This window comes from Globicephala melas, chromosome 11, assembly GCF_963455315.2.
Source record: "Globicephala melas chromosome 11, mGloMel1.2, whole genome shotgun sequence".
Lineage (NCBI taxonomy): Eukaryota > Metazoa > Chordata > Mammalia > Artiodactyla > Delphinidae > Globicephala > Globicephala melas.
Window position 1 is genome coordinate 7,184,065 of NC_083324.2, and position 23,751 is coordinate 7,207,815.

The 23,751-nt window shown below is 46.5% G+C and overlaps 3 protein-coding genes across 3 annotated transcripts in view; 1 reads left to right on the top strand and 2 right to left on the bottom strand.

The window, feature by feature from the left end:
- The window catches only part of IL17RE (interleukin 17 receptor E), a 43,872-nt gene extending 36,354 nt beyond the window's left edge, over window positions 1-7,518 (bottom strand). The window contains exons 1-3 of the mRNA XM_030840702.3: window positions 7,154-7,518; window positions 5,976-6,113; window positions 1,352-1,788 (exon numbers count right to left, since the gene is read on the bottom strand). The gene's annotated coding sequence lies outside the window, so the exon portion shown is untranslated. The remainder of the gene's footprint in view (window positions 1-1,351; window positions 1,789-5,975; window positions 6,114-7,153) is intronic.
- Window positions 4,860-11,661, top strand: RPUSD3 (RNA pseudouridine synthase D3). Its single transcript, XM_030840731.2, has 9 exons — window positions 4,860-4,984; window positions 5,295-5,434; window positions 6,308-6,352; window positions 6,486-6,585; window positions 7,427-7,534; window positions 7,618-7,702; window positions 7,923-8,046; window positions 10,159-10,298; window positions 11,066-11,661. Exons 1-9 carry the CDS (start codon window positions 4,860-4,862, stop codon window positions 11,255-11,257), a joined length of 1,059 nt encoding a protein of 352 aa, XP_030696591.2. The 3' UTR covers window positions 11,258-11,661.
- Window positions 11,662-13,750: 2,089 nt separating this feature from the next.
- TTLL3 (tubulin tyrosine ligase like 3) overlaps window positions 13,751-23,751 on the bottom strand; it is a 29,121-nt gene continuing 19,120 nt past the window's right edge. The window contains 3 exon segments of the mRNA XM_060308435.2: window positions 13,751-14,437; window positions 15,105-15,210; window positions 15,212-15,541. Of these exon segments, the coding sequence (XP_060164418.1) occupies window positions 14,193-14,437; window positions 15,105-15,210; window positions 15,212-15,541 (681 nt within the window). The 3' untranslated portion in view covers window positions 13,751-14,192.

Here is a 23,751-nt window from a genome sequence, read left to right on the forward strand (position 1 = left end):
GAAGATGTGGTACATATATACAATGGACTAGTACTCAGCCATAAAAAAGAATGAAATAATGCCATTTGCAGCAACATGGATGGACCTAGAGATGATCATAAAAAGTGAAGCAAGTCAGACAGAGAAAGACAAATATCATATGATATCACTTCTATGTGGAATCTAAAAACATGATATAAATGAACTTATTTAGAAAACAGAAACAGACCCACAGACATAGAAAACAAACTTATGGTTACTGAAGGGGAAGGCGGAGAGGGGGACAAATTAGGAGCTTGGGATTAACAGATACACAATACTATATATAAAATAGGGGGGGGCTTCCCTGGTGGCGCAGTGGTTGAGAGTCTGCCTGCCGATGCAGGGGACACGGGTTCGTGCCCTGGTACGGGAGGATCCCACATGCCGCGGAGCGGCTGGGCCCGTGAGCCATGGTCGCTGGGCCTGCGCGTCCGGAGACTGTGCTCCGCAACGAGAGAGGCCACAGCAGTGAGAGGCCCGCGTCCCGTAAAAAAAAAAAAAAAGTAAACAAGGTCCTACTGTATAGCGCAGGGAACTATATTCAATATCTTGTAATAACCTACAATGGAAAAGAATCTGAAAAAGAATATATATATATGTATAACTGAATCACTTTGCTGTACACCAGAAACTAACACAACACTATAAATCAACTATACCTCAATTTAAAAAAAAAAAAAAGAAGGGCTTTAATAGGGATTATGGGATTAAGGCACTCTTCCAGTTTCTCAATGTCACATTTTAGTACAACCTTTTAAGTGTGTAGGTGGGAAAGCACTAGTCAAGCTCTAATGCAACTCTCCTCCGAAGCCTTCCCTAGCTTGCTAGACAGCCCTCCTTTCGTGTTCAGAACTCTTAATCTTAGGATTTCGAAATGAGCCGTTAGGTAGCCACAAAGTATTAGTTCATCAGTGTGAGCTGGCGTTTTTCAATATCAAGCAACTCAAGCAAGACAAGCATGAAAGGCTAGGTTTGTAGGAGACTGTGCTTTGGTCTGTGCCTCTCAGATTCAAGTATGTGTCATTTCTGACTAATTATAAAGGCTACTTGGGTTTATTAAATACTAAGACAAAGGCCTATGTTACCAAAGTTAAAGTCTGGAGGGTTATTTCTGGCAGCTGACCCATACCCTACAGCCATGTGTGGAAGGAGCTGCCAGAGCTAGCAAGGAACATTTCCATTCTGGGCTTTCCTGCTCTTGCAGCTATGGTTGGAGGCCTGGCTCAGTGCTGTCCTGGGTCCATGGGGTAGGCCTTCTGGTATGAAGGCATGATGTTTACGTCAGCACAGAAGCTATTCCCATTCAACTCTTGCTGAGGCTGTGGCCTACCTGCTCTTCTAGTGAAGTTAGTCATACACTGAGTCGGGCTGGGGTGGTTGAAACTTGGAATTTGTCCCAACTTGCCGTCCTCCTGATATTCTGAGTTTCACATGTGAGTCTTGAGTGGCTGATCACTGTCTCTTGGCACTGAGCCCTCCCAGCCGAGGGATAATTAGGTTTCTTCCTTTTCTTCTGGAAGCTTGGAGATTAATGGAGTCACACCAGCTGTGGGCAGTGAACAGGAGAGGGCAGGCTTTGCTGAGGCTGGGGCGTGTGGAGGGAAAACTCCAAAGAGCAAGGGAGCTCAAGCCTTGGCAGGGCCAGGGGCCAGTCCAAGTGGGGGAATGGCCCTTCCTGGGGCCAAGCGTGGCCAGTGGTGAAGTCTGCTGTCGGTAAGGTAGGCTGTGTCCTGCCCCTCGGCCTCCGCCTCTCCATCTTTGCTCAAGCTGCAAATTATGAACGCACCTTTCAGAAGAGAGGTTCCAAAATACCGTGGGGCCTTAGGACACAGCACAGTAATGTCCAAGCCCCAAACAAGATAAAATGACTTGCATTCTTGCTAAATTTATTGCCAGTCCTGTCTGAATTTGTGCACATTTAAAAATTGACTTTTGGGACTTCCCTGGTTGGTCCAGAGGTTAAGACTCCACGCTCCCAATGCAGGGGGCCCGGGTTAGATCCCTGGTCAGGGAACTGGATCCCACATGCTGCAACTAAAAATCCTGCATGCTGCAACTAAGACCCAGCAAGACCGAATAAGTAAATATATATATATCTTTTTAAATTGACTATTTAAACCTTTGAATTAAAACCAATTAAGTTTACTGAGGTATAATTTACATACAATAAAATCTACCCTTTTAAGGTATATAGTTCAATAAGGTTTGGCAAATTTATACAGATATGTAACCACTAGTTCCAGTACACCAAAAATTTCCCTTCTTCCCCTTTCTAGTCGATTCTCATTCCCTCAACCACTCCAGCCCTTGTCAACCACCGACTTTTCTAAAATGTCATGTAACTAAAATCACACAGTCTTTTAAAAATTTTATTTCTACTTATTTTCATTATTTAAAAAAATTTTTATGAACCATAGTCTTTTATATCTGGCTTAGTTTTTTTTTTTGGCCGCACCATGCAGCATGCAGGATCTTAGTTCCCCAACCAGGGATCGAACCCACAACCCCCGCAGTAGAAGCACAAGTCTTTTTTTTTTTTTTTTTTGATGAGTAATTTATTTTATTTTTTGTTTCTGCTTTATAACAAAGTGAATCAGTTATACATACACATATGTTCCCACATCTCTTCCCTCTTGCGTCTCCCTCCCTCCCACCCTCCCTATCCCACCCCTCCAGGCGGTCACAAAGCACCGAGAAGCACGAGTCTTAACCACTGGACCACCAGGGAAGTCCCTTTTTTTGGGGAGGGGGGTCTGGCTTATATTTTTAAACTAGGGCTCCATGTGTGTCTGAAGAAGAGATATATCAATAAGGTTAAAAATTTAAGCAGTCCTAGGGGCTTCCCTGGTGGCGCAGTGGTTGGGAGTCCGCCTGCCAGTGCAGGGGACACGGGTTCGTGCCCCGGTCCGGGAGGATCCCACATGCCGCGGAGCGGCTGGGCCCGTGAGCCATGGCCGCTGAGCCTGCGCGTCTGGAGCCTGTGCTCTGCAACGGGAGAGGCCACAACAGTGAGAGGCCCGCGTACCACAAAAAAAAAAAAAAAAGAAGATGATTTATGATCAGCAGGTTTTCTGATCATCACTGCAATTCTTAGGAGGCTTCTGACTTCAAAAAAAAAAAAAACCCGCCAGGGCGCAGTGGTTGAGAGTACGCCTGCCGATGCAGGGGACACGGGTTCGTGCCCCGGTCCGGGAAGATCCCACATGCCGCGGAGCGGCTGGGCCCGTGAGCCTGCGCGTCCGGAGCCTGTGCTCCGCAACGGGAGAGGCCACAGCGGTGAGAGGCCCACGTACCGCAAAAAAAAAAAAAAAAAAAAAAAAAAAAAAATTTAAGCAGTTCTAAAGGGTAAACATAATTATTCACGTTCTCACTTCTGATTCCTTTTCTGGAAGCAATCAACATCTCATTTGTGTATGTCCTTTCAGAAATGCAGAAATATTTAAATATAATAAATATATGTAAACCACACCCATGCACGTATATGCATATTCTAGTCACACTGTTCTTCACTTTGTTGTTTTTCGATTTAATACATTCTGGAGATCGATTCACATTACCACATGTAGACCCCCACACATTCTTCAATTAATGGCTGCATATGTATGTGCTACAATTAATTTAGCCATTCCTCTGTTGACAGATGTTGGTTTACCTGCAGTCTTTCACTAATGCAAACAATGAATTGAAAGTTATAGTGCTCTTAGTAAACAAAATAATACACAGGTTGCATGTAACTTTTCCATAGTTGTAATTACAAGGTAGAGCCCATTTTGCTTTTTGCCTTTTTTGCACTTACCTTCTTTTTCCTGTTGCCCGCGCCCTCTCCTCCCACCCACACCTTTCCCTCCCGGTGAATTTCTGAGTTCTTCACAGTCTGTCAATCACAACCCCTGCTGGGGAGCTTTCTCAGATTTCAGCGGGCTCCTGGGCTCCTCACTCTTCGCTCTCTCAGCATCTCCACAGCTTTTCGCCAAGGTGGGTTGTGCTGCTGTGATCTTAAAGGTGAACTTCTTGTGGTTGGGGCCGAGTCTTGTTAATCTGTTTGCACTTCACAGATGCCAAGGCCTTGCGTAGAGTTAGCATTCAAAAACTGATGAATGGGTGATTAATAAGATTTATTTCTTTTATAGATCTAATCAAAGGACAATTTGTTTCCGGTTTTCAGATTTGTTTTGGGTTTGCTGTTATAAATAGTGGTGCAGTGAACGTCTTTCTGCCTCTGGCCTTTTTTTCCTTTTGGATTTTGCACCAGGCTGTGTTCGTCAAAGCAAGTTCACTGTGCCAACGAGTGTGGATTTTTTTTTTTCTTTTCCAATTTGCCTTACAAAATTGTGCGCAATGGCGGTTTTTTTGTTTTGTTTTGTTTTGTTTTTTGCGGTACGCGGGCCTCTCACTGTTGTGGCCTCTCCCGTTGCGGAGCACAGGCTCCGGACGCGCAGGCTCAGCGGCCATGGCTCAGGGGCCCAGCCGCTCCGCGGCATGTGGGATCTTCCCGGACCAGGGCACGAACCCGTGTCCCCTGCATCGGCAGGCGTACTCTCAACCACTGCGCCCTGGCGGGTTTTTTGTTTTTTTGAAGTCAGAAGCCTCCTAAGAATTGCAGTGATGATCAGAAAACCTGGCTTTGTCCTAAGACAGGTCCTCTGACCCCCCAGTAAATTCCTCCTCTGCTCCGTGACTCGCTTTCCCCAAAAGCACAGACGAGAATTTCTTCACCTCGTTCCTGGGCAAAGGCAAAACTCCGCCTTCTCACAGATCTGAGCCTCGCTATTCCGATTGACAGTCAATCTGACCAATCGGCGCGCTGTGGGGCATCTCCGGGGAGCCCTTCCGGACACATGCGCACTGTCCTCGCTCCGGAGATGGGCGGCTGCCGTGTTTTGGGCCAGGTCTGGGGTGGCTGGCGGCGGGGTCCGGGGGTCCCCCCAGCGCGCACAGCCTCAAGCTTTGGCACCGAGGCCCGGTGATTAGAAACCCCCGCCCTCCTTTGTGTAGGAGGGAGGTTGGGGCCGGGGGAGGGTGTGTGCGGGATCTGGAGTTAGGCAGATACGGGTTCTAATCCATCTCTGCTGTGTGATCCTAAACTGGTCAGGAGACCTCTCTGAGCCTCAGTTCTCTCTTCTGTACAGTGGGGCCAGTCGAACCTAACATTCCGGGAAACTCAACCTAGGCTTTCTGAAGCATTAGTAGGAAGCCGCAGCATTTAGGAAGAGGTGTGTGGAGATAAGAATGGGCGGCAATGATTCTCCTGTTGCTTACTTAACCTTTTCCAGGCATCAGCAGCAACGTCGAGGCTCCAGCAAACGGTCGGGGCCCCTGGATGACCAGACTTTCTCGGGGCTGCTGCGGCCAGAGAACGTCAGTAGGGAGGAGCTGGTTGATGTGCTGAGGGCAGCTGTGGTGGATCAGAAAGGTGAGGGGTGGGAGGGACAGCTGCACGGAGACCCAGAAGGGGAGGAGTCTTCATCTGAGCCTTCTGAGCATCTGGCTGGGTTCCCTACTAAAGCCTGTGGGATCAAATCCTGGTTCTGCCTCCCACTAGCCATAGGAGCTGGGACCAGACACATAATCTCTCTGTGCCTCAGCATCCTGGGGATAGGGCTGTGGGGTGGGAACGTGTAAATAACTAGAGAGCTTTGCACTAGTAGGCTCTCTGTAAAGGAAATTGCTGTAATAAAAGGTTTATTGAGGGGCAAAACACAGGCTTCGGAGCCATATGTAGGCTCTGTAATCAGCTTGCTGTGTGGCTTTAGGAGAATAATTTCTCTGAGCCTCAGTCTGCGGTGATTTTTAAATTTTCTCAGCTATTTATTGAGCATAGGTTATGTTCCAGGCACTGTTCTAGACATGGCTATATAGTGCTGAACAAAATAAATGCGGTTTCTGCCTTCAGGGAGCCAACATTTCAGCGGGAGAAATTGATTAACCAGAAAATAAATGAAAAAGGTACTTACTAGTGATCAGTGCTATGAATAAAACAGCGATGATGAGGAACTGCAGGAAGGGAGCAGACATTAGATTGGAGACTCGGGCCTCTTTGTGATGGTGACGTTTGAGCCACGATGATATGAAGGAAGCAGCCACGTGAAAATCTGAGAGAGAGGAAACAGCAAGCGCAAGGGCCCTGACGTGGCAGGCAGCCAGCTTAGCATCTGCAAGGTTCAGAGAGTTCAGGCTGGCAACTCATGTATGAGAGTTGTACTGGGACCACACGGTAATATGAATTGAGAGAGTGCTTTGTAGACTGCATTTGCTGTTGATGATGTTTATGTATTATACGTTTCAGGACCTCTGGTGACATTGAACAAGCCACTGGGCCTGCCAGTGACAGGTATGGGCAGGGGAAAGAGATGCAATGAAAGGGGTTTTGATGTCTCTGAGGGGACGAAATAGTGAAGAGAAAGGAAAGGTGGGATAAAGTTGCCTCTGGGAGCAACTTGTACTCTTCCTTTTATTTCCCCCAGGAAAACCAGGAGAGCTGACGTTGCTCTCAGTGCTCCCGGAGCTGAGCCAGTCCCTGGGGCTCGGGGAGCGGGAGCTCCAGGTTGTCCGAGCACCTGGGAAGTAAGTGGTGGGGGTGAGAGGAAGGTAGAAGGACAGGCATCCATCTGCGGTGGGGGCATAACTACTTGGGAATAAACAGACATTTTCCTTGGGCTGGTTTGGGATCACAGAGGTAGGATACAAGGAAAAGGAGGAGGAAGTGGATAGATCTGGGTTCAAATCCTTATGCATAAACTGTGATCTTAGCTATCACTGAGCCTCAGTTTCTTTAATCATAAAATAGAGCTAATATCTATGCTCAGTGTGCAGTCACTTCTCTAATTCTGTATTCATGGCAGGTATTGTCAACTGATCTGTGATATTCTTTCCTCTAATTGCCATCTATTAGAGATGGTGCTTGAGATGAAATGTTTCTGCAGTTCCACAAACTCATGGGCTTGCTTGTGGGGAATTTAATTATTTAATAGCTAATATATATAAAGTTCCTAGTACAGTGCCTAGCACATGGTAGACACTCAACAGTTGGTGGTAATTGTTATGATGTTTGGCTCTGAGCTCCCTGGGAGCCAGAGCAAAATGAGGAACACATTTAAGCAATGTACTCTTATCAAACACGGGGAAGACTTACTTGTTTCTCAAGAGGAGGTCTGCGTCATAGTCCTGATGTTACTGTTTGGTCTTAGGCAGGTCAGGTGTTCCTTTCTAGGGGTCTCTTTTTTTTTTTTTGGCTGTGCCAAGCGGCATACAGGATCTTAGTTCCCCAACCGGGTATTGAACCCGCACCTCCAGCACTGGAAGTGCAGAGTCTTAACCACTGGAATGCCAGGAAAGTCCGGGGTCTCCTTTTTGTGTGGGTGAGCCCAGGGGATTTTAACTTTTGTGATTTGTCTCCTTCCTCCAGGGAAACCTCTGGGCTTGTACTCCTCTCCAGTTGTCCCCAGACAGCAAGCCACCTCCAGAAGTTCTTCACTCACTCGCAGAGAGCCAGGAGACCCACAGTCACCTACTGGTGAGAGGGGCTGGGAGGCTCCCAGGGCAATGGACAGGTCCCAGCAAAAGCCACTGCGTGACTTCCTCTTGCCTCTTTCTCAGTGCTGTCACTGATGGGATCCCAGCTACTTCTGAGGGGAAGATCCAAGCAGCTCTGAAACTGGAACATATTGATGGGGTCAATCTTGTGAGTCAGGGTCTAGGTGGGGAGGAGGAGGGGTCCTTCCAGACATATTACCCCTACAGGGTATAGACGTGGGGTGACTGGCCCTCGAGACCCCTAATACAGGCGAGTGACAACTGCCTATACTGTGGCCCTGTCCTGAGTCTGTTAGGAGCAAGGAGAGTCTGCGGGTAGTTCCCAGGTGTGTGTGAAGCTTGTTCATTCTTGGGGGCTGCCACCACAGGTAGTTCCAGTGAAGTCCCCATCCCGAAAGGACATCTTGGAAGGTGTCAAGAGGACCCTCAGCTACTTCCGTGTGGTGGCCATGGGCTCTGGCTGTGCCCTGGTCCAGCTGCAGCCACTGACAGGTGGGTCTGGAGCCCCAGCCAGACTTGACAAATGGTATTTGGCTGGAGGAGGCAGGAGGTGGGAGGGTGGTGGTAGTTTTAGTGGCAGCCTGGGGAGCATTTGATGGACTGTAAGGATGTATGTGACGAGCTCCACCTGGAGGGGCAGTGCTTCTCCTATCAGTCTGATGGTCACCCCTCTGCAGCTCACCTGTTTTTTCTCTTAGTTATCGATCTCAACGTCTTCTCCTTACCTTTGATGTTCTGTAGTTTCACTATGGTGATTCCAGGTGTGTGGGTTTAGTTTTATCTTGCTTGGGATTCACTGTGTTTCCTGAGTCTGAAGATTAATCTCTTTCATCCATCCTGGAAAGTTCCCTTTTCAAATGTGCCTCTTGCATCCTTCCTCTTGAATGCCTGATAGACGTTTGACTTTCTCATTCTTCTGCTGTGTCTCAACTTTTCTTTCACATTTTTCATGTCTTTATCTCTGCTGCTTTCTGGGTAATCTTTAGATCTACCTTCCAGTTGAGTAATTTTCTCTTCCGCTGGATCTAACCTGCCAGTTTAACCTACCCATTGATTGTATTTTTCACTTCTAGAAGTTCTAGTTGGTTTTTTTTTTTAGTTGGTTCTTTTACAAATACAAATGGCCTTCCAAAAAATAAGGTATCTGGTTTTTTCTCATATTACTTGTTCTTTTTTGTCTTTAGTCATTTAAAACATATTTATGTTGTGTTTCTATAATTCCATTGTCTGAGATTCTGAGGGTCTAACCCTGTTGTGTTTCCTGCAGACTCTCTCCCCTTGGTGGATTGTTTCCTTCTTCTTCTGTGATTCAGGATTGTGAATTCAGGTTGAGCTGGGCTTTTATCAGTGGAAATCCTTTATTGCCTCATTGGAGGTGGTGACTTCAGGAGAGGTTCTGCCTTTGCTTCTGCTGAGTGCCCCATGTCACTGCTTCAGGACCTAAATATTAATGTCTCAGTTGGAAGTTCACAGTTCATGCACGTGGTATTAGAGCCCCAAACCTGTGTGAGAGCAGCTCAGTTCATAGCAGCAGTTCATGGTTGTGAATTCTTTTTTCTTCCCCTCATCCAGACCTAAGGTTCTCGTCTCCCTCCCTTGGCGGCTGGCTTTTTCTCCTGGTCCATCCTGTCAATGAAGATGTAGCCTCTCTGATTTCATTTGGGCACCAAGACCTCACCCCTGGCCCCTTGTAGCTACTTAAACCCAAGCCCCCTGCATCCCAAGATTGGCAGTACCCTGGAATAGGTGAAACGTTGGCTTCCCTGTGCTCTGGATTTGCTTTCCTTTTGCATCTTCGTCTGGGGGACCTTACTTTCCTCTGTGCCCAGCTGTGTATTTAGAAGGATGATCATTAAAGTTTTCCAGTGTTTCTAAGTGGTTTATAAGAAGTGGATTTTTAGATTATCCAGTCCAGCATATTGCCAGACGTGAAAGCAGAGGACAGCTCCTGGGTTTGAATCCCAGCTTACGGTGGACCAGTCACTTCTTTTTGAGCTTCGGTTTTCCTGTCTATAAGGTGGGAATGATGATAGAACCCACCTTATAGGGTTGTCAGGAGGATTAATAAGTTTACTTATGTGAACAATTTTGTACCATTTAAGTTTCCCCAAAACCAGTTCAAATTGGTGTAATCTAAAAGGGGAAGTTATTGGCTCAAGTAACTCAAAAGTTCAGGCCTGGCTGCATCCAGAGGCTCGGAGGACATCATCAAGAAGCTGTTTCTCACTTTCTTTTCACCTCCTGCCTGCTGGCTTCTTCCTCCCACAGGCTCTCCCCGTGGGGGCAGAGATGGCAGGCGCTCCAGCAGCCCCAGGCTCACCCCGCAGCGGGAAAGATCGTTCTTCACTCCCAGTAGCTTCCCAGTAAATTCAGGGTTGCCCCTCTTCATGGACGAATCCTGCAGGGCCGGTGGGCTGACAGCTCTGACTGTCCCGACCTGGTCATGCGCCCCTCTCCACTGGCAGGGGTGGTAGCATTCACCTCTCTGAAACCACACCATCTGAGAATGGGGGTGGCATCTCCCCAGAGGAAAGGGGAGGGGCAATACCGGGTGGGCAGGAAGAGCCGCTGCCTGCCATCTGTCCTGTCTCTCTTGTCTTCTAGCGTTTCCCAGCCAGCTACAGGCGCACATGGCACTACAGCTCTGCCCTCTGCTCGGGGACCACATGTACTCTGCCCGTGTGGCCACTGTTCTGGGCCAGCGCTGTCTGCTGCCTGCTGAGAGCACCAGGCCCCAAAGACAGGTACCCAAGCCCACCTGCCGGCTACCTTTTGGGGTGGGCTGGGGGTGGGGGTGGAGAGCATCTCCAGACATTAGCTATGCAGCTTGGGCTTCCATAGCTCCCTGTAGCCCTGTCTTGCTCTGTGGCCCTGAGCAAATGAAACCCCCTCTCTTGGGTCTCTTTCTGCCCATCTGTTCAATAAGGAAGTCGAACTGGCTGATTTCTAAAGGCCCTTCTAAGTCTGCCATTCTTTTTGGTATAAGGGGTAAAAGAGGTTGTGTGTCTATTTGGGTAACTCTGTCTGCTCTAACAGAATAACCTCAAGTACCAGAGCCTTAACACAATAACCTCCTTCCGTGTTAAGTCCAATTAATGGCGGTAGGGTAGAGATGGGCTTGCTCCAAGCATGGGTCACTCAGGGACCCAGGCTGTTGCTATCCAGCCAGCGGAGGAGGAGACAGGGCAGGTTCACGGGGGAGGTTTTCTCAGGCCAGATCTGGAAGCGGGATACATGCTCACACTCCTGTGGCATTCAGTGGGGCTCAATCACATGGCCTTACCAACCTGTAGGAGGGGCTGGGGAATGCAGTTTCGCTGAATGCCCAGGAAACTGATTCGGTGACCCCCTAGCTGGTCTCTGCCCGTAGTGTGTGTGTTTGAGTGTGTACGTGTGTACGTGTAGAGAGGCATGCAGAACACGGACGCAGAGGGAGGAGGAAGTACTTGCCTCACTCCCATTTTGCTTAGAGCTCACCTGGCTGAATGCTGACATGTCTCTCCCACCCCAGGTCCTGGATGAAGCCCTCCTCCGCCGCCTCCACCTGACCCCCTCCCAGGCTGCCCAGCTGCCCCTGCACCTCCACCTGCATTGTCTCTACCTCCCAGGTGCCAGGCCCAGGGACCCACCCATCAAGCTTCTGGCACCTTTGCCCTCTTATTTCTCCAGGACCCTGCATTGCCTGGGGCTCCACTACCAATAGTCCTTCTGTTCCCGCTGGAAAGCAGTGGGGGTTGGAGGGCGGATGGGCTGCAGTCAGGCCCGAGGAGAGTGAGGTCAGTGCTCAACATGCAGAAGGCCACAGTGTAAGATCCTCTGTAGTTGGACAAACTTAAGATCACATCCTAAGGCCACTTGCTGTGTGGTGTTGGGCAAATGACTTCACCTCTCTGGACCTGAGATAATAAAAGTACCTACCCTCATAGTATCGTTTTCAGGATTTGCCGAGAAAGAAAATGTTTATCATGGACCGTGGTTTCTGCTGAGTTCAGTATGTGGTCTTTATATTTGGCTGTTTCTGGCCCAATTCTAGCTGAGAGAAAATGTTAGGTTTTAAAAAAAAATTGTGGTAAAATACACCTAATAAAATTTACCATCTTAACCATTTTTAAGTGTACAGTTCAGTGGCATTAAGGACATTCACACTGTCGTGCAGCCATCACTACCATCCATCTCCAGAACTTTCTCATCTTCCCAAACTGAAACTCTCCCCATTAAACACCAACTCCCCCTCCCCCACCCCTCCCAGCCCCAGTTGCCACCATTCTGTCATCTGTCTCTATGTATTTGACTACTCATTTAAGTGAAGATGTTAGATCTTTCACTTTAAAAAACCGTGAAATATATGAAACATACAGAGTGCATAAAACATCTCTGTGGGGCTTCCCTGGTGGCGCAGTGGTTGAGAGTCTGCCTGCTGATGCAGGGGACACGGGTTCATGCCCCGGTCCGGGAAGATCCCACATGCCGCAGAGCGGCTGGGCCCGAGAGCCATGGCCGCGGAGCCTGTGCGTCCGGAGCCTGTGCTCCGCAGCAGGAGAGGCCACAACAGTGAGAGGCCCGCATACCGCAAAAAAAAAAAAAAAAAAAAAAAATCTCTGTGATTTAAAGAATAACTCTAAGGTGACACCCACATAACCACCACTCGGCACAAAACAGAAGCATCCCTTCTCCTATCCTAGACAACAGCAGCTCTCAACCCTGGCCCGACATGAGAACCCCCTACCCTGCCCACTCAGAAAGCTTAAAAAAAAACCCATGCCTCCCATGACTGCACCCCCAAGATGCTGGTTTCACCAGTCTGGAATGGAGACCCTGGCATCAGATCTTTTTTAAAAGCTCTGGAATGGGTACTGTTGCTCAGTCAAGGTTGGAAACCACTGCCCAGACTTGGGAGAATTCTTTGTTTTTTAGAGTTTTACCACGTACACATGCATCCTTAAACAATATATTTCCTTTTGCCCTGTTTCTGAAGTTTCTGTTGGAATGGAATTGTGCTGCATATATCCTTTTGAGACTTGTTCTCGCTCTACCCTGTGAAATGCATCCGTTGTGTGGCGCGGAGTTGGAATGTCAGAGCTTGCAGTCTACCCATCTGACTGTTAATGGACACTTAGGTCGTCAGCTGTTACCACAGTGCTGCTGTGAGCCCGCTTGTACGCATCTCCTGGTTCAGCTGTGCAAGAATGGATTCATAAATATACAGAATTTATGTATCTTCATTTGACTAGTGTGTTAGTTTCCTAGGGCTGCTGCTGCAACAAATTACCACAACCTGAGTGGCCTAAAGCAACAGAAATGGATTCTCTCCCAGTTCTGGAGGCCATAAGTCCAAAATCAAGGTGTCAGCAGGGCTGTGCTCTCCCTGAAGGTTCTAGGTGAGAATCCTTCCTTGCCTCTTCCTGGCTTGTGGCTGCATCACACCAGCCTCTGCCTGTCTCCACATGGCCTTCTCCTCGTTTGTCTTCTCTTGTCTCTTGTAAGGACACTTGTCATTGGATTTAGGCCCCATCTGGATAATCCAGGATGATCTCATCTAAAAATCTTTAACGTACTTACATCTACAAAGACCCTTTTTTCCAAATAAAGTCATATCCACAGGTTCCAGGAAGACATACCAATGTTCAACCCATTACAATTAAGAAATACCAAACTTTTTCAGATGGGTGTAGCTTATTGGATATTTCCTTTTTAGGTGACCTTGGCCCCTTGCAGAGGAAGGGAGAGACCACTTCATCTGGAGAAGGGCTGGGTCCACTCTTCTGCTGTGTCTCCTGCTGTAAATCTTGTGCCCATTAGATGTCATTCTGCTGCCAGCCCAGCTCCTCTGGGCCTGGGGACTGGGGAGACCTGCAGGGCTCAGCAGTCGTGGTAATGTGTCCCAGCCTTCTGCTCACTGCCACATGATCTTGGGCAAGCCATGTCTCCTCGTTCAGACTCAGTTTCCTCATCTGTAACATGAGACTTATCCTCCCACCCCGAGATCAGAGATGCCAGGGGAGTCCCTGGACAGGATGCCTCATGTCCGTCACTGGATGGGAATTCTGGGCCTTGCTTTGTGGAGGAGCTGCTGATTGGCCTCTAGCTCTTGTTCTGGACCTTGGGGTACAGAGCCGCACCCTACTCTCTCTTCACCCTCTAAGAGAAAAGGAGCCAAGCCTCAAATACTTCATTTGCTTTTTTACTTGGTGCTGCGTCCAGGATAAGGGCAGTGACGATCGAAGCAAGGACTTCTGTAGCCACACGTCCCTCATGCCCCCCAGACCCTGGTGTGCACTGATAAGGGGCAGGGGTCCCGGAAGGCTCAGTGTCGCCATGAGGCATGTCTCAGCCTTGGGTTTGTCGCAGAGTCTGGCCTTGAAGTTGCCTTTGGCCTTGATCTTCCTACGGGTGCTAGGAAGATTTCCAACTTCAAAGCGTTGAGACCACAAGTTACTTCCAAGTGGGGGACCATGAAAGCACTGGGGAGCAAGAGCCTCGGTGTGAAAGGAGGAGAGAAGATCAGGAATCTGTTCAGGAAGGGGGTTCTGAGGGATACAAGCCCTTCCCTTGGGGCTCAGGCCAGCCTGGGAGCTACCCTCTACCTCTGCCCTTCCAGCCCTAACCCCAGTTCTCAGCATTGCCCACCAGGGTATGGGTCACCGTTTGAGGCCCACCTTTCTTGGTTTCAGGGCGTTGGGTGCCAGCTTGAGCTCAGGGTTAGGTGGGAGGGAAATCAAAACCTTGGCAGTAGGTAGAGTCATCAAGGCCTTGCCTGTGGTCGACAGGGCCTCAGAGCCCACCAGCCTGCTGTGCTGTAGTCTGAGGCCCCGCCCCTGGGGTCGGAGCACACGGGGAGAAGGCAGCTGGGCTGTGCTGTGGAGGGTGGGGAAGTGGTGATGGGCTGCGAGGGCCTGGGGAGCCCCAGGCTGACCAGCTGCCCCTCCAGGTGTGCATGGAGGGCGGGGAGGCAGGGGGAGCTGACGGCTGGGGTGTGTGAGGGCAGATGGGGCCCACCCGGTTCCTTCTCCAGAGGCTGTGGGAAGAACACAGGGTTTGGAGTCCAACAGACCTGGGGTCTGCATCCCAGCTCTGCCCCTTCTGAGCTGTGCAACCTCGGGCAACTTCCTTAAACTTCCTGATACCTCAGCTGGAAAATGGGGATAATAGCACCTACCTCACTAGGTTGTGAGGACTAAAAGAGCTGGTCAGGTATCAACACGGTGTAAACTGTTAAGTGCTGTACAAATATTAGTTCCTTTCCACAAGGTGACTTTGCATGGAGGCAAAGACAGAATACTGCAGCAGGAAAAGCTTGGGGTCTGGAGAGAGCTCAACCTGGGACTGAGACCTGGCATCTTTGAAATGAGCACAACTGCCTGGCTGAGTGACTGCTTTGGAGGGGACAATACTCATTTGGCTGTGTGTTTTTTAAAAATACTTTGTAAATGGTGGCTTTTACTTACTACCGGTGGCTCTTGGGTGGGGACAGATCCAGGTGGTTAGGAGGGGCTTGGAGAGCAGGAAGAAATTGCCTTGAGACCCTGGGGTGTTTTGGGGAATGGTCTTACCCAGGGCCCGGGGGTTCTTCAGACTCAATGGCAATCTGTTCAAGGGGTGGGGATGCCTGTCCCCACTAGCAAAGGTCATGGTGAAAATGCAGCCCATCATCGTGCTGCGGGGGGTCCCACTTCCGGAGACTGGGGCGGACCAGGGCTGTGGCACTTTTCGCCTTGCCTTTCTTCCCCTTTCCAGGGGCCGAGGTGGTGGCAGCGGAGTCTGGCTTCTCAGTGTGCCCCAGGCTCCTGGCCCCAGCAACTTTCCTAGAAGCTGACCTGTGGGTAAGGGTTCCCGAGTCCTTGCCTTCCCCAGAGCCTCGCTGGGTCAGCAGGTGAGGGAGGGCTGGGCGGGCTTCTATTTGCCGGTGACACATCGCCAGGGGCTTCTTGATGGTGGAGCCCTCTACTAGGAGCCGGATACCCACATACTGGGGCACCTCCACGGCAGGCTGTGGGGAAGAAGAGGAGACGAGGCCTGCTCAGACAGTGCTGCTGGAATCCTAGGCCTGGAAGGACTCGGAGCACAGGTAGACAGAATTAACTTCTGGGGCACCTGGTCAGGAGACATTTCTGGGCTGAGAAATGCAAAGCCCATCTCTGTCTCTTAAGGGGTCTGGGCCTGGAGGCCTGAATCAGTACCTAGAAGGTCACAGAGCCCCTGAGATGAGTGACCCAGAGGAACAGGGAAGTCTTAGCCATGCCCCCACCTGCACCCCTCCAACCCCTTGCTCTCCTAAACTGCCCAGCCGCCGCTGGAATGTGTGTTCTCCTCCACAGGCCGCTGCCGATGGACAGCTTCCTGAGATGAGCGAGATTCTCTGCTGAGAGCATGTGAGTTACGACACCCAGACAGATAAGAGGCCTGGAGCCTGCCTAAATCCTTGTCTGAACCCAAGACATGGGGAAGCAGAGCCTCAAAGAAGGCATTCTGTGGAGGGCATGAAGTAGCAAATGCAGATGGAGGCAGAGAAAACAGCCCAAGAAAGGAGCTCCTGTACCACTTTCAATTCCCATTAAGCCAAGCTGTACTTCATGTAGCTGGACACAGGAGAGCCCCCTGTGTCTTGCCAGGAATCTCCTTTTATTTTTTATTATTATTATTTTTTGGCCACACCACATGGCATGCGGGATCTTAGTTCCCTGACCAGGGAGCGAACCCATGCTCCTTGCCATGGAAGCACGGAGTCTTAACCGCTGGACTGCCAGGGAAGTTCCTAGGAACCCTCCTTTTAATCTGGAGCTAGTATGAGGTGTTTTCTGCGGCATCAAAAGATCCCGATTAGAATCTATCTAAACAGTCACTTGGAGCTTCTTAAAAATACAGATATCAAGGTCCTACTGTATAGCACAGGGAACTACATTCAATAACCTGGAATAAACCATAAAGGAAAAGAATATGAAAAAGAATGTATGTATATGTATAACTGAATCACTTTGCTGTAGAGCAGAAGTTAACACAACATTGTAAATAACTATATTTCAATAAAAAAGAAATACAGATATCAGAGCTCAAGGAAAGCCCAGTCGATGAGGCAAAGCTCAACCTTATGGAAAAATCTCAGCTAATAAACGTAGAAGGAATGACAGAATTGGCAATTTACCATTTTGCAACTCTAATACAATAGGTAAGAATCAAAATTAGATATCAAAACAAGTAGGTGAAAAGGATGACAGGAAAATGTGTCATCTGCACACTGCCAAAGAATCACCCTACAAAGAAACTGATCATTGCCAAGGGGAGGATGCAACTTTCAATGGACAGATCTGGTAGCCAAGACCTTAAAGCCACGGTCAGACTTAGCATCACTAATCATGAGATACTCCGACAATGTGTGATGCTGTATGAGGTACCCAGCATCACCTCTCAAGTATACTTGCCAAAAATGTGTAATCTGAACTTCATCAAGCCGTGTGACCTAACTTCTACTTTATAGGACATTCAGATAACAGATGAACAAGTTAAATACCACCATGAGGAAACAATCAGATAAATCCAGAATGTGGGACAGTTCTGTAAAACAACCAGCCTGGTGCCTTCAAAAGATCCAAATATGGGAAGAAAAAGCAGTGGGGCTATTCTAGATTATAAGAGATTAAAGAACATCAAAGAGAATAAAATACCTAGGAATAAATTTAACCAAGGAGGTGAAAGACCTGTACACTGAAAACTGTAAGACAATGAAGAAAGAAACTGAAGATGACACAAATAAATGGAAAGATATTCTGCACTCATGAATTGGAAGAATTAATATTATTAAAATGTGTATACCACCAAAGGAATCTATAGGTTCAATGCAATCCCTATCAAAATTCCAATGATATTTTTCACAAAAAGAGAAAAATCAATCCCCAAATATGTATGGAACCACATAAGACCCCAAATAGTCAAAGAAATCTTGAGAAAGAACAAAGCTGGAGGCATCACACTTCCTGACTTCAAACCATATTACAAAGCTATAGTGATCAAAATAGTATGATACTGGCATAAAAACAGACATGTAGATCAATGGAACAGAATTAAAAGCCCAGAAATAAAACCACACTTATGTGGTCAATTCATTCATGACAAAGGAGACAAGAATATACAGTCTCTTTAATAAATAGTGTCAGGAAAACTGGACAGCCACATGCAAAGAATAAAACTGGACCACTATCTTACACCATACAGAAAAATCAACTCAAATGGATTAAAGACTTGAACATAAGACCTTAAACCATAAAACTCCTAGAAGAAAACAGGCAGGAAGTTCCTTCACATCAGTCTTCGCAAAGTTTTTTGGATTTGACACCAAAAGCAAAGGCAACAAAAGCAAAAATAAACAAACTAAAAAGCTTTTGCACAGTGAAGGAAATCATCAACAAAATCAAAAGACAACCTACCAGATTGGTTCAAGATGGCGGAGTAGAAGGACGTGCGCTCACTCCCTCTTGCGAGAGCACCGGAATCATAACTAACTGCTGAACAATCATTGACAGGAAGACACTGGAACTCACCAAAAAAGATACTCCACATCCAAAGACAAAGGAGAAGCCATAATGAGATGGCAGGAGGGGCACAATCACAATAAAACCAAATCCCATAACTGCTGGATGGGTGGCTCACAGACTGAAGAACACTTATACCACAGAAGTCCACTGACTGGAGTGAAGGTTCTGAGCCCCATGTCAGGCTTCCCAACCTGGGGGTCCAGCAACGGGAGGAGGAATTCCTAGAGAATCAGGCTTTGAAGACTAGCGGGATTTGATTGCAGGACTTCGACAGGACTGGGGGAAACAGAGACTCCAATATGGATGGCACACACAAAGTAATATGCACATCGGAACCCAGGGGAAGGAGCAGTGACCCCACAGGAGACTGAACCAGAGCTACCTGCTAGTGTTGAAGGGTTTCCTGCAGAGGCGGGCGGGAGGGTGTGGCTCACCGTGAGGACAAGGACACTGGCAGCAAAAGTTCTGGGAAGTACTCCTTGGCGTGAGCCCTCCCAGAGTCTGCCATTAGCCCCACCAAAGAGCCAGGTAGGATCCAGTGCTGGGTGGCGTCAGGCCAAACAACAAACAGGGAGGGAACCCAACCCACCCATCAGCAGACAAGTAGATTAAAGTTTTACTGAGCTCTGCCCACCAGAGCAACAAACAGCTCTACCCACAGCTCTTCCCTCCCATCAGGAAACTTGCACAAGCCTCTTAGATAGCCTCATCCACCAGAGGGCAGACAGCAGAAGCAAGAAGAATTACAATCCTGCAGCCTGTGGAACAAAAACCACCTTCACAGAAAGACAGACAAGATGAAAAGGCAGAGGGCTATGTACCAGATGAAGGAACAAGATAAAACCCCAGAAAAACAACTAAATGAAGTGGAGATAGGCAGCCTTCTAGAAAAAGACTGCAGAATAATGATAGTGAAGATGATCCAGGACCTCAGAAAAAGAATGGAGGCAAAGATGGAGAAGATGCAAGAAATGTTTAACAAAGACCTAGAAGAATTAAAGAACAAAAAAACAGAGATGAACAGTACAATAACTGAAATGAAAAATCCACTAGAAGGAATCAATAGCAGAATAACTGAGGCAGAAGAACGGATAAGTGACCTGGAAGACAGAATGGTGGAATTCACTGCTGCCGAACAGAATAAAGAAAAAAGAATGAAAAGAAATGAAGACAGCCTAAGAGACCTCTGGGACAACATTAAATGCAACAACATTCGCATGATAGGGGTCCCAGAAGGAGAAGAGAGAGAGAGAAAGGACCCGAGAAACTATTTGAAGAGATTATAGTTGAAAATTTCCCTAACATGGGAAAGGAAATAGTCACCCAAGTCCAGGAAGCACAGAGACCCACGCAGGATAAACCCAAGGAGAAACACACTGAGACACATAGTAATCAAACTGACAAAAATCAAAGACAAAGAAAAGTCACTGAAAGCAACAAGGGGAAAATGACAACATACAAGGGAACTCCCATAAGGTTAACAGCTGATTTCTCAGCAGAAACTCTACAAGCCAGAAGGGAGTGGCATGATATATTTAAAGTGATGAAAGGCAAGAACCTACAACCAAGATTACTCTACCTGGCAAGGATCTCATTCACATTCGATGGAGAAATCAAAAGCTTTACAGACAAGCAAAAGCTAAGAGAATTCCGCACCACCGAACCAGCTCTACAACAAATGCTAAAGGCACTTCTCTAAGTGGGAAACACAAGAGAAGAAAAGGACCTACAAAAACAAACCCATTACAATTAAGAAAATGTTCACAGGAACATACATATCTATAATTACCTTAAACGAGAATGGATTAAATGCTCCAACCAAAAGACACAGGCTCGCTGAATGGATACAAAAACAAGACCCATATATATTGTCTACAAGAGACCCACTTCAGACCTAGGAACACATACAGACTGAAAATGAGGGGATGGAAAAAGATATTCCATGCAAATGGAAATCAAAAGAAAGCTGGAATAACAATACTCCTATCAGATAAAATAGAGTTTAAAATAAAGAATGTTACAAGAGACAAGGAAGAACACTACATATTCAAGGGATCAATCGACGAAGAAGATATAAAAATTCTAAATATATATGCACCCAACACAGGAACACCTCCATACATAAGGCAAATGCTAACAGTTATAAAAGAGGAAATCGACAGTAACACAATAATAGTGGGGGACTTTAACACCTCACTTACACCAATGGACAGATCATCCAAACAGAAAATTAATAAGGAAACACAAGCTTTAAATGACACAATAGACCAGACAGATTTAATTGATATTTATAGGACATTCCATCCGAAAACAGCAGATTACACTTTCTTCTCAAGTGCACACAAAACATCCTCCAGGATAGACCACATCTTAGGTCACAAATCAAGCCTCGGTGAATTTAAGAAAATTGAAATCATATCAACCATCTTTTCTGACCACAACGCTATGAGATTAGAAATCAATTACAGGGAAAAAAACCATAAAAAATACAAACACATGGAGGCTAAACAATGTTACTAAATAACCAAGAGTTCACTGAAGAAATCAAAGAGGAAATCAAACAATACCTAGAGACAAATGACAATGAAAACACGACGATCCAAAACCTATGGGATGCAGCAAATGCAGTTCTAAGAGGGAAGTTTTTTTTTTTTTTTTTTTTTTTTTTGCGGTACGCGGGCCTCTCTCACTGTTGTGGCCTCTCCCGTTGTGGAGCACAGGCTCCGGACGCGCAGGCTCAGCGGCCATGGCTCACGGGCCCAGCCGCTCCGCGGCATGTGGGATCTTCCCGGACCGGGGCACGAACCCATGTCCCCTGCATCGGCAGGCGGACTCTCAACCACTGCGCCACCAGGGAAGCTAAGAGGGAAGTTTATAGCAATACAAGCCTACCTCAAGAAACAAGAAAAATCTCAAACAATCTAACCTCACACTTAAAGGAACTAGAGAAAGAAGAACAAACAAAACCCAAAGTTAGTAGAAGGAAAGAAATCATAAAGATCAGAGCAGAAACAAAGAAAACAATAGCAAAGATCAATAAAACTAAAAGCTGGTTCTTTGAGAAGATAAAATTGATAAACCATTAGCCAGACTCTTCAAGAAAAAGAGGGAGAGGACTCAAATCAATAAAATTAGAAATGAAAAAGGAGACGTTATAAAAGACACCACAGAAATACAAAGCATCCTAAGAGACTACTACAAGCAACTCTATGCCAATAAAATGGACAACCTGGAAGAAATAGACAAATTCTTAGAAGGGTATAACCTTCCGACACTGAACCAGGAAGAAACAGAAAATAAGAACAGACCAATCACAGTAAGTACATTGAAACTGTGATTAAAAATCTTCCAAGGGCTTCCCTGGTGGCGCAGTGGTTGAGAGTCCGCCTGCCGATGCAGGGGACACGGGTTCGTGCCCCGGACCGGGGGGATCCCACGTGCCACGGAGCGGCTGGGCCCATGAGCCATGGCCGCTGAGCCTGCGCATCCGGAGCCTGTGCTCCGCAATGGGAGAGGCCACAACAGTGAGAGGCCCGCGTATCGCAAAAAAAAAATAAATAAAAAATCTTCCAACAAACAGCAGTCCAGGAACAGATGGCTTCACAGGTGAATTGTATCAAACATTTAGAGAAGAGCTAACACCCATCCTGCTCAAACTCTTCCAAAAAATTGCAGAGGAAGGAGCACTCCCAAACTCATTCTATGAGGCCACCATCACCCTGATACCAAAACTAGAGAAAAATATTACAAAAAAAGAAAATTACAGACCAATATCACTGATGAATATAGATGCAAAAATCCTCAACAAAATACTAGCAAACAGAATCCAACAACACATTAAGCGGATCATACACCATGATCAAGTGGGATTTATCCCAGGGATGCAAGGTTTCTTCAATATATGCAAATCAATCAATATGATACACCACATTAACAAACTGAAGAAGAAAAACCATATGGTCATCTCAATAGATGCAGAAAAAGCTTTTGACAAAATTCAACACTCATTTATAGTAAAAACTCTCCAGAAAGTGGGCAAAGAGGGAACCTTCATCAACATAATAAAGGTCATATATGACAAACCCACAGCACACATCATTCTCATTGGTGAAAAACTGAAAACATTTCCTCTAAGATCAGGAACAAGACAAGGATGTCCACTCTCACCACTATTATTCAACATACTTTTGGAAGTCCTAGACACAGCAATCAGAGAAGAAAAAGAAATAAAAGGAATACAAATTTGAAAAGAAGAAGTAAAACTGTCACTGTTTGCAGATAACATGATACTATACATAGAGAATCCTAAAGATGCCGCCAGAAAACTACTAGAGCTAATCAAAGAATTTGGTAAGGTTGCAGGATACAAAATTAATGCACAGAAATCTCTTGCATTCCTATACACTAATGATGAAAAATTTGAAAGAGAAATTAAGGAAACACTCCCATTTACCACTGCAACAAAAAGAATAAAATACCTAGGAATAAACCTACCTAGGGAGACAAAAGACCTGTATGCAGAAAACTATAAGACAGTGATGAAAGAAATTCAAAACGATACAAACAGATGGAGAGATATACCATGTTCTTGGATTAGAAGAATCAATATTGTGAAAATGACTATACTACCCAAAGCAATCTACAGATTCAATGCAATCTCTATCAAATTACCAATGGCATTTTTTACAGAACTAGAACAAAAACTCTTAAAATTTGTATGGAGACACAAAAGACCCCAAATAGCCAAAGCAGTCTTGAGGGAAAAATACAGAGCTGGAGGAATCAGACTCCCTGACTTCAGACTGTACTACATAGCTACAGTAATCAAGACAATATGGTACTGGCACAAAAACAGAAATACAGATCAATGGAACAGGATAGAAAGCCCAGAGATAAACCCACGCACCTATGGTCAACTAATCTATGACAAAGGAGGCAAGGATATACAATGGAGAAAAGACAGTTCTCTTCAATAAGTGGTGCTGAGAAAACTGGACAGCTACATGTGAAAGAATGAAATCACAACACTCCCTGACACCATACACAAAAATAAACTCAAAATGGATTAGAGGCCTAAGTGTAAGACTGGACACTATAAAACTCTTAGAGGAAAACATAGGAAGAACGCTCTTTGACATAAATCACAGCAAGATCTTTTTTGATCCACCTCCTAGAGTAATGGAAATAAAAGCACAATTAAACAAATGGGACCTAATGAAACTTGAAAGCTTTTGCACAGCAAAGGAAACTACAAACAAGACGAAAAGACAACCCTCAGAACGGGAGAAAATATTTGCGAACAAATCAACGGACAAAGGATTAATCTCCAAAATATATAAGCAACTCCTGCAGCTCAATATTCAAAAAACAAAAACCCCAATCCAAAAATGGGCATTAGACCTAAATAGACATTTCTCTAAGGAAGACATACAGATGGCCAAGAAGCACGTGAAAACGTGCTCAACATCACTAATTTAGAGCAATTCAAATCAAAACTACAATGAGGTTATCACCTCACACCAGTTAGAATGGGCATCATCAGAAAATCTACAAACAACAAACGCTGGAGAGGGTGTGGAGAAAAGGGAACCTTCCTGCACTGTTGGTGGGAATGTAAATTGATACAGCCCCTATGGAGAACAGTATGGAGGTTCCTTGAAAAACTAAAAAT